Source organism: Ctenopharyngodon idella, chromosome 22 (genome assembly GCF_019924925.1).
Source record: "Ctenopharyngodon idella isolate HZGC_01 chromosome 22, HZGC01, whole genome shotgun sequence".
NCBI lineage: Eukaryota > Metazoa > Chordata > Actinopteri > Cypriniformes > Xenocyprididae > Ctenopharyngodon > Ctenopharyngodon idella.
In genome coordinates, this window is record NC_067241.1 from 10,586,949 (window position 1) to 10,600,169 (window position 13,221).

The 13,221-nt window shown below is 38.6% G+C and overlaps 1 protein-coding gene across 3 annotated transcripts; it reads right to left on the bottom strand.

The window, feature by feature from the left end:
- Positions 1-255: 255 nt before the first annotated feature.
- On the bottom strand, positions 256-13,189 carry csrnp2 (cysteine-serine-rich nuclear protein 2). Of its 3 annotated transcripts, XM_051879710.1 has the most exons (7): positions 11,814-13,189; positions 7,850-7,885; positions 6,910-7,079; positions 6,467-6,514; positions 5,103-5,365; positions 4,705-5,001; positions 256-4,419 (listed from the first exon to the last, which is right to left on the bottom strand). In XM_051879710.1, the coding sequence occupies exons 2-7, from the start codon at positions 7,867-7,869 to the stop codon at positions 3,562-3,564; spliced, it is 1,656 nt and encodes a 551-aa protein (XP_051735670.1). In that variant the 5' UTR covers positions 7,870-7,885; positions 11,814-13,189; the 3' UTR covers positions 256-3,561. The 3 variants fall into 3 exon arrangements, with proteins under 3 accessions (XP_051735670.1, XP_051735671.1, XP_051735673.1); XM_051879711.1 differs by lacking the exon at positions 7,850-7,885; XM_051879713.1 differs by lacking the exon at positions 6,467-6,514.
- Between the last annotated feature and the right edge of the window lie 32 nt (positions 13,190-13,221).

Here is a 13,221-nt window from a genome sequence, read left to right on the forward strand (position 1 = left end):
GTGGAAAGGAAAGCTTTGTGCTGAATGCAAATTGAATTTACTTCTCATTCAATACTCAACACAACGTGTAGAAACTTGTTCCCTCGAATCATTGTCCCTCAAAATGTGTAAGTAAACTCAACTTATGTTGAATATTGTTTAATACTAGACCATTCCTGTAGAGACTTCAAGATAGACTATATATATATATATATATAATATATAATTCAGATTTCATGCAACTCAATAAGCTCTCACACTGAAGATAGACCACAGTTGTTTCCTTCATTTTAGATTTTATTTCACTCACATTTTCATATAAAACTTTGTGTTTTGTCTCCTCTGTAGGCAACAGTTAGCGTAAGTCACTCTTACAGCGTAGAATTCAAACTCCATTCAGCCTTATTAATAAAGCACCTCTAACACACACATACACATACACACAATCATAATGTAAGTTGGTTTTCAGTTACTGTAGTGGTCTCAAATCTGAGTACTTAAAAAAGGAGGAAAACAAAAATATATCTGACAAAAAAGATGCTTAGCTTTTTAGGTACAGGTACATTAGCATGTGCAACGTTCAAGCCTCCTTTTTAAAGCCATTAGGTTTTAGACCACTGGACTGGCAGATGTTCATATGTCAAAAACATGAACAAAAAAATAAGAGTGACTTCTGTCTACCATGACACTGCTACTGCTACAGACAAAATTCATTCGAGTGCAGGAATGTGTGGTGGCATACACAGAGTGCCAGTACATTAAGATAATTCAGTTAACTGAGACTAAAAGACATGCTAACATAACAATGAGGCAAAAACAAAGTAAGAAAAAAACATTTTATAAACACAGCAACAGTATAAAACAAAACAAAAATCCTTCTTGTTTGATTGGTCATTTGCAAAACTCATAATTATTGCAGCTTTAGGTTTGAATTGAGCTTAATGCTTGGAGCTTTACAAGACTAAGTCATATAAGTGAGCAACCATGCTAACAAACTCATTATTAGCCTCGCATGCTCCATTTTAGCACATAACGAAGCATCTCCTTTACCCATGACACGTTGTGAGGCTGAGTAAATCAGAAGCAGAGAGATAACGGCAACATTTGCATTTACAACCAACAATGTGTGGATTTTTAACATTTCTTTGTTCTCTCTCTACATATAGTGTTAATATGAATGTGAGAAAACGAAAGTAAGAGCACCTTTTGAAATATGAAGAACCCATAATGCACTCACAAACATTGGTTCGTTGCACAAATCAAGAATCTTTCTGGCACACATACAAACACATACACACTGCAAAATGACCGTTTTCTTGGGTTTCTTTAAATAATTTAGCAACATCACAGAACTCATACTATTTGAAGACACCATTTTTTTTTCATGTAACTATTCAAATTATTACTTTGTCTTTAACTATCATTAAACAGGAGTGAACTAAAACAACTATAACGGAAAGCATCTAGGTAAAATCTTCATTAACATGATTCATATTCTAAAATGAGAGGTATGTGGTAGGGATGGATGATAAAAATGCAAAAGGGAAGAACAGCAAGGGTAAAAAGGATGAGGAGGATGGTCTTCACAGAGTTAAAATGAGGGTTTGGACATTTAAAATGATGTGCACTGTTGACAGAAAATTATAATCAGTCTAACTTGTAATGTTGATTAAATACCAGGACTGAAACTGTGGCCTAGTGTGACAAAAGTCCCATGTGTACGTCAACATTACAATATATAGTCTCCCCAAAGTCTTCCTTGCCTTGTCATACAGTACATAAAGGCTTAAATGATGTATAAGATCACCTTGGATTTTAAGTACTGGGTTTAAAGGTTGAACACATACAGGTAAATCTCACGAAATATGTCAAGAACACGTCACAAGTCATATTTCAGCACAAAAGAAAATAAGCAATTACATTTTTAAAATAGAAAGTAAAGCCTATTTTAAAGACCATTAAGACATTGTGTCATTGTCAAACTTCTCATTACTGTAAAGTATAATAAAAGTAACAGGAATCACCATTTGAGAGTAATAAAAATTACAAAATAAAAATAATACATGTGGATGCACTACGGTAATGAAATTTGGAATTAAAATGTGCTGAATTGTTGTAGAAAAGTCACAAAAAATCTTTATGGTCCTAAAAAAGGCTTTATTTTAGTTATGTAAAATGTTATGTCTTATTATTATTGTTTAGATTTTGGAGTGAAATGTGACCTGGACATGTTTTTATGATATTCACCCACACACAGAACTCAATTTTTTGACTTTCTACCTGAAGTAAAATTACAGCTAGAATCTCTTCAGTAATCTTTGAAGGCTTAATGTGCAATAAATGTGTACAATCTCATTCCCTCCTAAAAATGAACAGACAAATAGACAAACAAAAAAATCATAAATGATTGTAGGTGACAGTACTCAAACACACATTGTCCTCGCTGTCACAACACAAAGCGGTGGTAAATAAATAAATGTCCACGAACTGGGACGATAGGCTACAGCTTCAAACGGTGTAAGGTCAAGACTACGATGAATCAGTAAAGAACTGCTGTGCAAATGGCTTGCACATTCATTTATCCTCCTGATCCCCCTGTCAGCAAGTTCAAACGAATCAAGTTTTCAACGTGCATACAGAGAACAAGCAGCTTTTTCACTCATCTTCATGCTAGCTCTTAGCAAAACACTTGTACAGTACATGAAAACCAAGTATTTCCAGGATTGTTGGGTCTATTCACAGGAAGGATGCTACAAACAGCAGCCTCTTCAAAAATTAGCAACCCCTTCTCTTAGCATTAGCACTGCGTTAGCATTAGCCATATGCATATTACTAATGTTGCATTCACGCCCTGGCAGAATTACCATAATTACGGAATTCTGAGTATTAAAAACCATCTGTGTCTTTGGGAACTTGTGTAATTCTGAGGTTGGAACCTCTGAATTTGATACAACTCCATTCCAAGGTTAATGTAGCGATTTTTCTGTCATAAGCAACAAAGCTGTGCATGGATACATTTTGGCGTTATGAGCATTGCTATAAGACTGAGTCAGAGTATATGAAGAGCTCAGATCTCATAACTGCGGTAATTCTGACGAAACGTGAACTTAGCGTTAGTATATACCCTCTGGTCAGTGCCAATTAGTTAGCGGGGTGCGCTATTGGAAACTATACAAACTAGAAAGGCCATAAGAAGCCGCTGGATAATCCTGAAAATGCTTGCTCCTCGACTCGACATAAAGGCCACATTTTCCCACCAGTATCAAGTAATAAACCGATACCATATTGGAAAAACAACACTTGTCAGATCAGGATCTCTGCTTCTCTTGAGTTTCTTTTTTCTTTTTTAAATAAATTATTCTATTTTTTTCTTTTTAATAACTTATTTTACCACAGACAACCTACTTCAAACACAGTACATGCTTATCTCCAGCTAAAATGGATACAAACCCATGAAGGTAACTTTGTTTCTTTAACATTTAATAACATTATGCAGTTTTGTAAGATATCGCACTGTGTGGAGTAGGTTCTCTTTGAATTTAATGACTAACTTGTGCAAAACATCTGCAGAGGTGATGGGCTCTACACTTCTGGAGGAAGTTGTACTGCTTTTTCATCCAGTGCCAGGCACGTCTCGAGGCATTCCCCTTCATTTGAGGCCTGTTCTGGACAAAGATGTTCTTCGCCACCATTCTCGAAAGGTGGAGGTACTTCGACAGACAAGCTCTTGGCCGAATCCTGCCCGCAGGTTTCTTGTTTTTGCCGATCGCTCTCCGTCTCTGGATCATCACCTTCACTCACCACCTCCTCTACTTGTGCTGGGAGCGTCTCAAAGGCCGCAGTCTCTACGTGACCTACTTGATAGTAGAGGACAGAAGAAGGGTCTTTGAGCAGCCTCTGCTGGGTCTGTTCATCTGGATGGTTCTCTGTAATACACAGCAGGGTGGCACCTTCAGGAAAAGGCCCCTCTAGAAGGACTCCCTCAACTCCTTCCATGCCCTCCATCCCAGCCTGGCTGGACAGGGCACCCTGCAGGAGGCAAAGGGTTGGGTCGGCGTTCTGCTCTTCCTCGACCTGCTGCTCCTCTTGTTCCAGTCTCCTTTCCCGTTCCTCTGCACTTTGTAGGTGAAGCACGGCCGTTTCGTTCTCACGCTCCAGGCTGTCGCACTGCTCCTCTTGCAGCTCCTGAACTCTTTGGCTTTCCACTTCCACATCCGAGTCCAAGGGAGAAAGAGACATAGATGGTGAGGAGACTAACTCTGTCTCTTCCCCACAGTCCTCTCCAGACCTAACACCCAACAGGCTTCTCTTTTCCAGGTCAAGTTTCATGATAGTGTGGAGATAATGGGTACGCACACGAAGAGGGTTGAACTCAATGCGGCCGGCAGTGTTACCACAACCATCACGGGTGCATCCACATGGAAAGGACATCCGATCCACCTTTGGAACAAGGTACAGGAGAAAGAACATGATTTTTTTCTGATATTGCATAGTCCAATCCTGCTTCTCGAGGGCCACCTTTCAGCAGAATTTAACTCTAGACCCAATTAAACATATCTGAATCAGCTAATCAAGGTCCTCAAGGTCACTAGAAGCTTTCAGGCAGGTGTACTGGAGCTAAACTCTGCAGTAGGATGGCCCTCCAGGAGCAGAAAGGGACACCCTTGGGCTAAGTGGACACAATTTAATAATAAAAAGTACTTTCGAGACTTCAAAGTGCCCTACCTGGCACTTAATTCCAGCCTGGCTGCAGCCACAGTGCCGAGGGTCGCAGTAGAAACGGCAGTCACAACCACACTCCTCCCGGGACAAACGTATGGCACGCAGCTCAGCCTTTTCTCTGGCATCTATACGGGCAATACCAGAGGCCCTCAGTAGTGCCCGGCGCCGCTTGGTAGGAAGAGGCTGCAGGAAGAAGCAATCATCCACCTCCACGCTCTCAACGTCCAGATCCTCATCGGATATGTCGTCCAAGGTAAGCAATTCCGCTTCGGGACAATCTACAGTTCCATTCCGTGTCAGCTGGGAAAAGTCAGAGCTCTTAAAATCAAACAAAATAGCTGGCCTACAGCAAAAGCAGAATCCTGTATGAACAACAGGAGCTACAATGACACACAACTAACCTTTAACTTGCGAGCATTGAGCTTTTCTTGGCGTAGGTGTTGACGCAGCACATGCTTGTGGCTGCTCTCTTGTTCTCGTGCAAACTCGCCAAGGGTGTAATGTCGTATAGCGCAGTGATGGCGAGCCATGCCCAGGGAGCTGCCACCCTGACTGGGCACACTGGTGAAGCCCTGCCTTCTGGAGAAGTAGTAGACCGTCACCGCGTCAAAGCGTACCTGCTTACGACCTAAAGACACTTTGTGCCTTCTGAGAATGGAGGGGGCTACAGAAACAAATTAAAGAGACAGTGTAAACAATAATGTTATGGTCTATATATATTATCCCAAAAAATGGTGTTTAACAAGTCTTTATCTCAAGGCTTGCTGCTTTAGGAACAATGTTATTTATCCAAGTAGGACATATTCCTGAAACTGACTATAGAGAGTCCAAAGGTGGCCTTAAATGGGCCATGAATTAAGAAATCAAATTTTCCTTGATCTTTTGACATATAAGAGGTCATTATACTATAAAAAAAATCCTTTAAGTTTTAGAACTCAAAACTTCCTTGTTAGTCCAAAAACAGTTTTGTTGACTTGTTTCGCATTTTGTCACATTATTACATCATAGTGCGACGAAAGACTGCTTTTGCAGAAGAAAATCAACGTCTACTTCAACATTATTGCCTCTTTATCCCCACCTATTGATTCACGCATTTCATGTAGTCGTAAATACGAGAGACTCAAACACAGGATTACTCCAGCAACAAAAACTTAGAGATGCCTCTGAGAATTACAAGATTTTTGCAGTGGCAAGTTGAGGAGAGTCTTTGCATTGCCTTCCTTGGGATCCTAACATTAAGAAAGCGTGGATGAACTTTATTTTTAACGAAGTTCCAGATTGCGTCAGTAAGACACGGTTCATTTGTTCGCTTCATTTTACTTCGAATTCATTCGAAGACACTGTTTGGCGCAGGCTTTTTCAGAGAGACTGAAAATAAAAGATGATGCAGTGCCGACTATATTGGATCCGACAGCAATGTCGAAACACTCAAGTGTTTGTAACAATGTTTTTACCATGATATGACACGCATTGAGTATTTATACTGTAATGCCGCAGTCAAACTGTGAATAGTTGTGTTAGTTGTGATTTGCTGTTCATTCCTTTGCTTCAGCATTTATAGGGATTCCCGGATACGCAAGAAAGCACGTAGAGAAGCCTCAACCAAGACTTATAAAGCATATATAATACGCATAAATGTTTCACATTATTGGCAAATGTTTCAACTATGTAACAAGATAATTTTCAATATCGGAAGTTTTCAAAACAAGTCCACACGTGTAATGGCGGGGACGTTGAAAATTATTTTAATATGCAAAACTGTTACCCAATGGTTGCAGTGGGTGTTTACTTCCAAGTCTTGAATGCAGCACGCCTATCAAAATGGGAGTGTTTTAAAGAGACGGTCAAAAACAGAGTAGAAAATAGCCTACTACTTAAAAAAAAAAAAAAACACTTTAATGTAAAATTCTTTATAACATTTTAAGTAACATTTTAATCTTTAACATTTTAAACCTTGCAGAACATTATAAAATAACTTTTTTAAAAAGCAGTTCATGTCCCCTTTAATAATAATATTTCTGAAAAGGGTACCTATGTGTAATATGCGTAAATGCAAAAGCTTATGCACTTTACATAGAAATGGTTCTGATTTGCAATTGCTGCAATAGTGCAAAACAAAAGAAAACACATGGAAATTGTTCTTTCATAACTTATGGCCAGGATTTTACTATAATAATGAAGTCATAAGATTAACTTGTGTGTTCTTACGTGTTAGAGAGCTGGAGGGAGCGTTGAGACTGTCGCAGCTATCAGCGCTGTCACTGCTGGAGATGTCATCATCTGAATCTTTGGGTGTGGAACACGGCGAGCCGCTGTCCACCTCCTCAAATCTGCGCTTCAGGCCGCGAGATGACACTGTCTCCATGGAAACACTGCGTCTGGAGGCATTACAGATAGGTACAAGCTTTGTCCGACAGACTGACAGACTATTGCTAGCAAAATTCAAACATGAACAACCATGACAAAAGATAAGCAGGAGCAGCATTTCTAACTTAAAAACAGTTTTGAATGCACTTTTTTCTCATATAAAATACACAACACCCAATCTAAAAGACTTTACTTTTGTCATTTCATCTAATGTCTGTTTGAAAATATACAGACAGTCCTGTCAATGAACAATGTACATTATCTGTGAATCAATTTGGTTAATATCTTAAAAGCTAATATTGTAAAATTATAAATATAAATAATATATAAACAGTTTTAGTTTTTTTTTTTTCATAATTTAAATAACTTTTAATAACTATTACCTTTTTAATAAAACTGTAATTCTTCAAAAAAAAATTGAATTAAGTATTTTAATTTTTACTTAAATGATTAAAAGGTAAGAAAAACTATGTGAAACTTGGCCAGTAACAGAGATTAATCAAAAGCTGCCATGCTGAATAAAAATACCTCATTCTGGAGGTCATAGCAACCAAATATAACGCATAAAAATGCAACCAAAGACCCTGAACCTGCTAGGCTTTCATTTTTGGGTGAACTAACACTTTGAATTAGGAATTGTAAATGAAATATATTGTATGGAGAGATTTATTTTAAGGCTCAATTTAGAAAAATGTAACAAGCATTGGGAAAAATGGATTATGCACATACACCATTGAGGAAAGTGTGATATTGTATATTAAGATGATGGAAATATACTGACTTTGACATTTTGATACCCATGATGACCTCTTGTTCCCTGTTTTCAATTAAAAAAAAAAAAAAAAAAAAAAAATCAACCAAAAAAGGCCACATAAAACAATCTGGAAGCTTATGCAATATCACCTCTTTTGCTACCAAATCCTTGACATTCTCTTTCTCCATCCAGTATGAAAGTCCTGCTTAAAAATCATGAAGCCTGCAAACATCACCATGGTAACTGGTTTAAAGCAATAGCCATGGAAAAACTGCATCCAAGTTTTGGGTCTTTTTCACCCCCATTAAAACCGGTGGAACCTTACAAACAACAAGCCTTTGCAAGCCGATAAACAAGTCCCAGTTCAGTCAAACCAGAGAGGTCAAACAAGGCCGAGTCGGGACGTTTGATCAGACCACCTCCTTAGCCCGAGGGAGCAGTGTAATACAACTGCTTTGAGCGGCTCCATGCCTGATTTTCTTCATGATTAAACACTATTTTTAAACAGTCAGTGGCTTTTTACTGGGTTAAATGAGCACAGATTGGCGGTGGCTTTGAGGGAAGGTCGGTTTTTTCCATGCGAAGGGGGGGAAAGATAACTTAAGTAGTATAACTGAAAATTAAACTCACAGCATAATGGATTCAACCCCACAGATTTGTGAAATCCATAAAAACCGGATTAGTTTTATTAATTTTATGATTATGAACACTAAGGAAATAACATGAGTCTGACTCAGCTGGGGCATATTCATTTTTATAATCAGTCATTCAATAATCAGGCCGGATAGCCTTTTATTCACATACAAGCTCACGCACATGCCAACATCTGCCACACAACACTTATCACTGGTAAAGAATGCGTTAAGACCTTAAAACAGCTGCAACAAACAACAACAGTATGATGAAATGAGATGCGATTGAGTATACGCTGCTTCATGCATCAGTGTTTGACACACAGTGCGCTGCTCTTGAATGAACCGTATCCATAGAAACAAGAAATGCTAAACGAGTCCATTTTTTGCTCGTTTAGCATTTCTTGTTTCCCCTCTTTCATGTGTTCCTTTTATAATTAATGCTACCGTGGTGATGCAGTGAAATACACAGAAAATCTGTGGTGATCTACAAGTAAGCTGATAGCAAATAATGCAGTACGTCTGCCAATTAATGTGTATTTAGTGAAGCATGCCAATATTTCTCTCAGCCAAACTTAGTCACACACCACTACTATTTGACACCACAGTGTCTTAAAGCCATATGTTTTAACATGTATATCTATATTCATTGGGTAAAGCATTATAACTATATGCAGGCAGGCAGTGACAACAGCTTTGCTATGGCACCAAACCTCCATAGAAGTAATTAACTTAAACGCATCTCATCCCAACTCACAGCAAAAATGGAAGTGTCTTTCCCCATTTGGTCATTATCTATTAACAAATTGCCTGATTCACAAAGTGCTTGAGACGTTGTTTAGGTAGATTATATGTATATAACCCCTAAAAAATAGCTGAGCAGGATGGTACAATGATGGCAATAACAATCTAATAATCTTCATTTGAAAAGCATTGATCTTGCAACCTGAGACTTACCATTGATTCTACATAGAGTATTAAAGGGGAGGTTGATTATGATTTCACTTTTTTAGCTTTAGTTAGTGTGTATTGTTGCTGTTTGAGCATAAACAACGTCTGCAAAGTTACGACGCTCAAAGTTCAGTGCAAAGGGAGATATTTTCTTTTACAGAAATCACTACAACAAACGGCTGGTAGGGACTATAACGAACTTCTTCCCGGGTTGGTGACATCACTAACCCTAAAATTTACATAAACCCTGCCTCCGAGAACACGCATCAAAGGGGGCGAGGCCATGTTGGGCTGCTTTAGAGAAGAGGAAGAGTTGTTGTAGTAGAGTGTTTTTACCATGCCGTAATTTTATGCCGGACTGCTTCACAAACAAGGGTCAATTCAACGCTGGATTTGCACAAAAGATTAACATGACGGCACATGCTAGTCAATGAGTTGAATCAACTCCACTGCAACTACATAAATTTATCCGCTAACCGTTCAGAAACGTCCAGATTCATTCTATAAGTTGTAACTTCTTCCTGAGTCTCTCCATCAGTGTCCGACTCTGGTTTAAACAATGTAAGGCTGAACACCGTTACTGACAATCGTCATTTTGGCTGCGTGAGATTCTCCAGCTTTGTTGTTTTTGAGAAACCGAAGCATGAGCTGTTAAAGCTCCACCCTCTTCTGGACACTGGCTGGGAGCAGCAGATCATTTGCATTTAAAGGGACACACACAAAAACTGAGTGTTTTTGCTCACACCCAAATAGGGGCAAATTTGACAAGCTATAATTAATGATCTGTGTGATATTTTGAGCTGAAACTACACAGACACATTCTGGGGACACCAGAGACAAACAAAACTGGAACAAATGGGCACTAAACCCAGGTTACATCATTGTAAAACAGTTTTAGATGTAAAGGAGTAATTAGTTCTCAATTTGTGAGGTATAATCAATGGCAAGCGGAATGAGGCTTTTAAAAGCACTCCACTGTACCATGCAAAAAAATGGGAGCATTTGACTTCACGACAAACGGACATCATGCACTAGCATACATAGTTTGCATATCCCAGAGATGTCCGCAGGGAGATATACGGCAATAATTTTTATGCCATACATCCAGGGAAGCTCCATCTCTGGAAAAATAGCAGAAAAGAAAATTCATCTCCAATAGCATTGGTCTATGATCAATAACTGAAGGAAAGGCAGGTTTAGGCAAACTAACTAGTTTCTGAATGCAGCACAGGTCATTTAAAAGAAAGGATGCAACGGTGAAGCTGAATTATGTTTGCAGAGCTCCTGACACACATCCTGTGGCCTATTTGAGGTGGACAGAAAGCATGAATAATCACCTTACAGTACCGACTACACGCCAGCCTGTTTGACTGGTCTGCACTAAAATAGCCCACCCTAGACGTATGACACATAAACATCACGTCTTTCAAACTCTGCATAGGTGACGCTGCAATTTCTTAAAATGCGAACATTATTCCCATTCCGTGAATGCATCCATGCACCACTTCCATGCACATCCAGCAGCTGTTTTTTAAAGGGGTCTAGCAAATTTATTATATGACATCACACTTTGCACTACATTGTCCAGGTTACTAGTTAATTATTTGAACACTGTATTGTAAAACATGACTGCATCAGGCTGTGGTAGCATTTATTACTTTACACTAACTAGTATATAGCTTAATGTTAATAGTACTTAATTTATATATTCTATAGAGATCTATATTTAAGTGTGTGCATTTTAATTGCCATTAGTATTTATTCAAGTTTTACTAGTAAGTATTCAAATAGTTAGCATCTATTCAGTGTAGAACATATTTAATAGACATGTAGATGCATCCTACTAGTTCTGCATCTTACTAGTAGTGGACTAGCCAAAAAGCAATTGGAACTAGTAAGATAAGAAATGTCACTAGTAACAATTGGGATAGGTACTAGTAACATGTCAAACAAAATGTAGCCTACTAGTAAATCTGTAACAGATACTAGCAACTTAGGTAGGTACCAGCAACAAATAGTCTGGGGTAAATAGTTAACATCTGAACTACATATTTCTATAGAACGCAATGGCAAAAATTGTTACCAGTACTAATTAATGGTAGTACTAGTAACAGTATTAGTAAAATAAGTACTAGTATCTATTAAGTGCTAATTAGACGCTAGTTAAAGTAAGAGGCCTAAATGTTTAAACGGCTTGCCACAGTGTGACCCAATATGATTGGGATGACACATCACATATGATCTATCCCATGATTTTATATTCTTTACTGGAAAAGACAGACAGAGGGTCTTATGACAGAGCAGAAAATGGTATGCTGTGTTGCAACCGGTCCAATGATCACCCATTTTTCCTCGTAGGCTTGGCTGTATGGGAAAAGTGAAACACAAAACCTTTCTCACAGACTTACCTTGGGCAGAAATAGAGAGCCTTTAAACCGGCGAAGCTGTCGCTCGTTCCGTGCTTCCTTTATTTGGATGGTTTTCTTTTCTTTGGGGATTTGGAGCCTATTTCAGCTTTAGACTTCCACAAGGTTACAAAATGACAGACAAAAGCGACTTCAGCCCATCGAAATGGCCAGACCAAAGAGGAAATTGCAGTTTATTCACGAAAAATGTAGTGATGTCCGAACATTTAAGCATCGTAAACAATGGATATTAGTCTTGACATGGACTATAAATGGGGGTTTGTGTGTCAAGAAGCCTATGCGAGCATTTAACGTTGCAATCAAGCTCTGTAAAGATTAAAAAACGGGGCAGACGAAGGCAGACAAGAACCTAATTCACTAAAAAATTACTAATTCCCGCGTAGATGCATCCAATACATGCAGATAAAATCTCTAGGTGATCCTTTAAAATGCCTGCATTCAAAAAGACCAAATAGAGCCGAGCCTTCGGGGTTTTTTCCCTCCGGATAGGTGGTTGTGTTCTGCGCTATGTTTAGACAAATCGCAACGTTATACTTCCACCCCGAAGGAAAGAAAAAACAAAAAATTATGTGTAGTATCTGTCGGCCCGAGGACCCTATGGGCCTCTCTTCTGCCCCGGTTTGTTACAATGTAACAATAGAGTAAGGAATGCCGTACGGGACCCATATATACTTATTGTGACGTCAAGGACGTGCCGGCGTAGAGGCTGTCGGGAAATGTAGTTCTAAAGAGCCTATTGTTAGCTTTAGAAGGTCCGTTGTCTTCCTCGACAGGAAAACTGATATTGTTTCTCTGAGCGGTTTTATTTGGACACAAGGCGTGTAAAGCAATAAAGGGATATTTTGTTTCAAACAGACCGACGTCTCATCGGTGACAGTTATGCTAGTCGAGCTGCCGCTAGGCCCATTTGTAGTCCTCGTTTTTTGTAGTCCTAGTTTTTTTTTTTTTTTTTTTGACAGCTCGGTTTCCATGGAAACTAAGTGGGGTCGTTCTCAAACTAGTCAAGCACTATTAGCAAGAGACTGACACTGAAAAATAAATGGAAAATATAAAAATATAGGCTAGGTGGGTGAATCTCAGTCGTTTAGAACATGCTGGGGTCATATGTCAAGCCTGAAACTCAAAAGAAAAAAAATAAGAAAATTATTTAGCTTAAAGAAAATGAAGTTTCACTGGTTTTAATATTTTTAGGGTTCCCCTTTTACCATTTTCAACCCCCCAACAAGTAGTTCTGCATTTATGCTGATTTACATAACACTGTATTTTATAGGTTATTTTTTATTGTCAAAAATAAACAAAATATAATTTGTTTCTATTGATTTCGAAGTGAAATGTTACAAGATATATTTTTGTGAAATTCACCCAGGTAACCAATTTCTTTTGAAGCCAT

Excerpts from the sequence above, each read along its gene's own strand:
- csrnp2 (XM_051879710.1), bottom strand. The coding sequence starts at position 7,869 with ATGGGTATCAAAATGTCAAA. Across the intron at positions 6,515-6,909 it reads TCCCTCCAGCTCTCTAACAC|GCGTGCTGCATTCAAGACTT; the intron begins GTAAGAACACAC and ends CCATTTTGATAG. Across the intron at positions 5,002-5,102 it reads TCAATGCTCGCAAGTTAAAG|CTGACACGGAATGGAACTGT; the intron begins GTTAGTTGTGTG and ends GACTTTTCCCAG.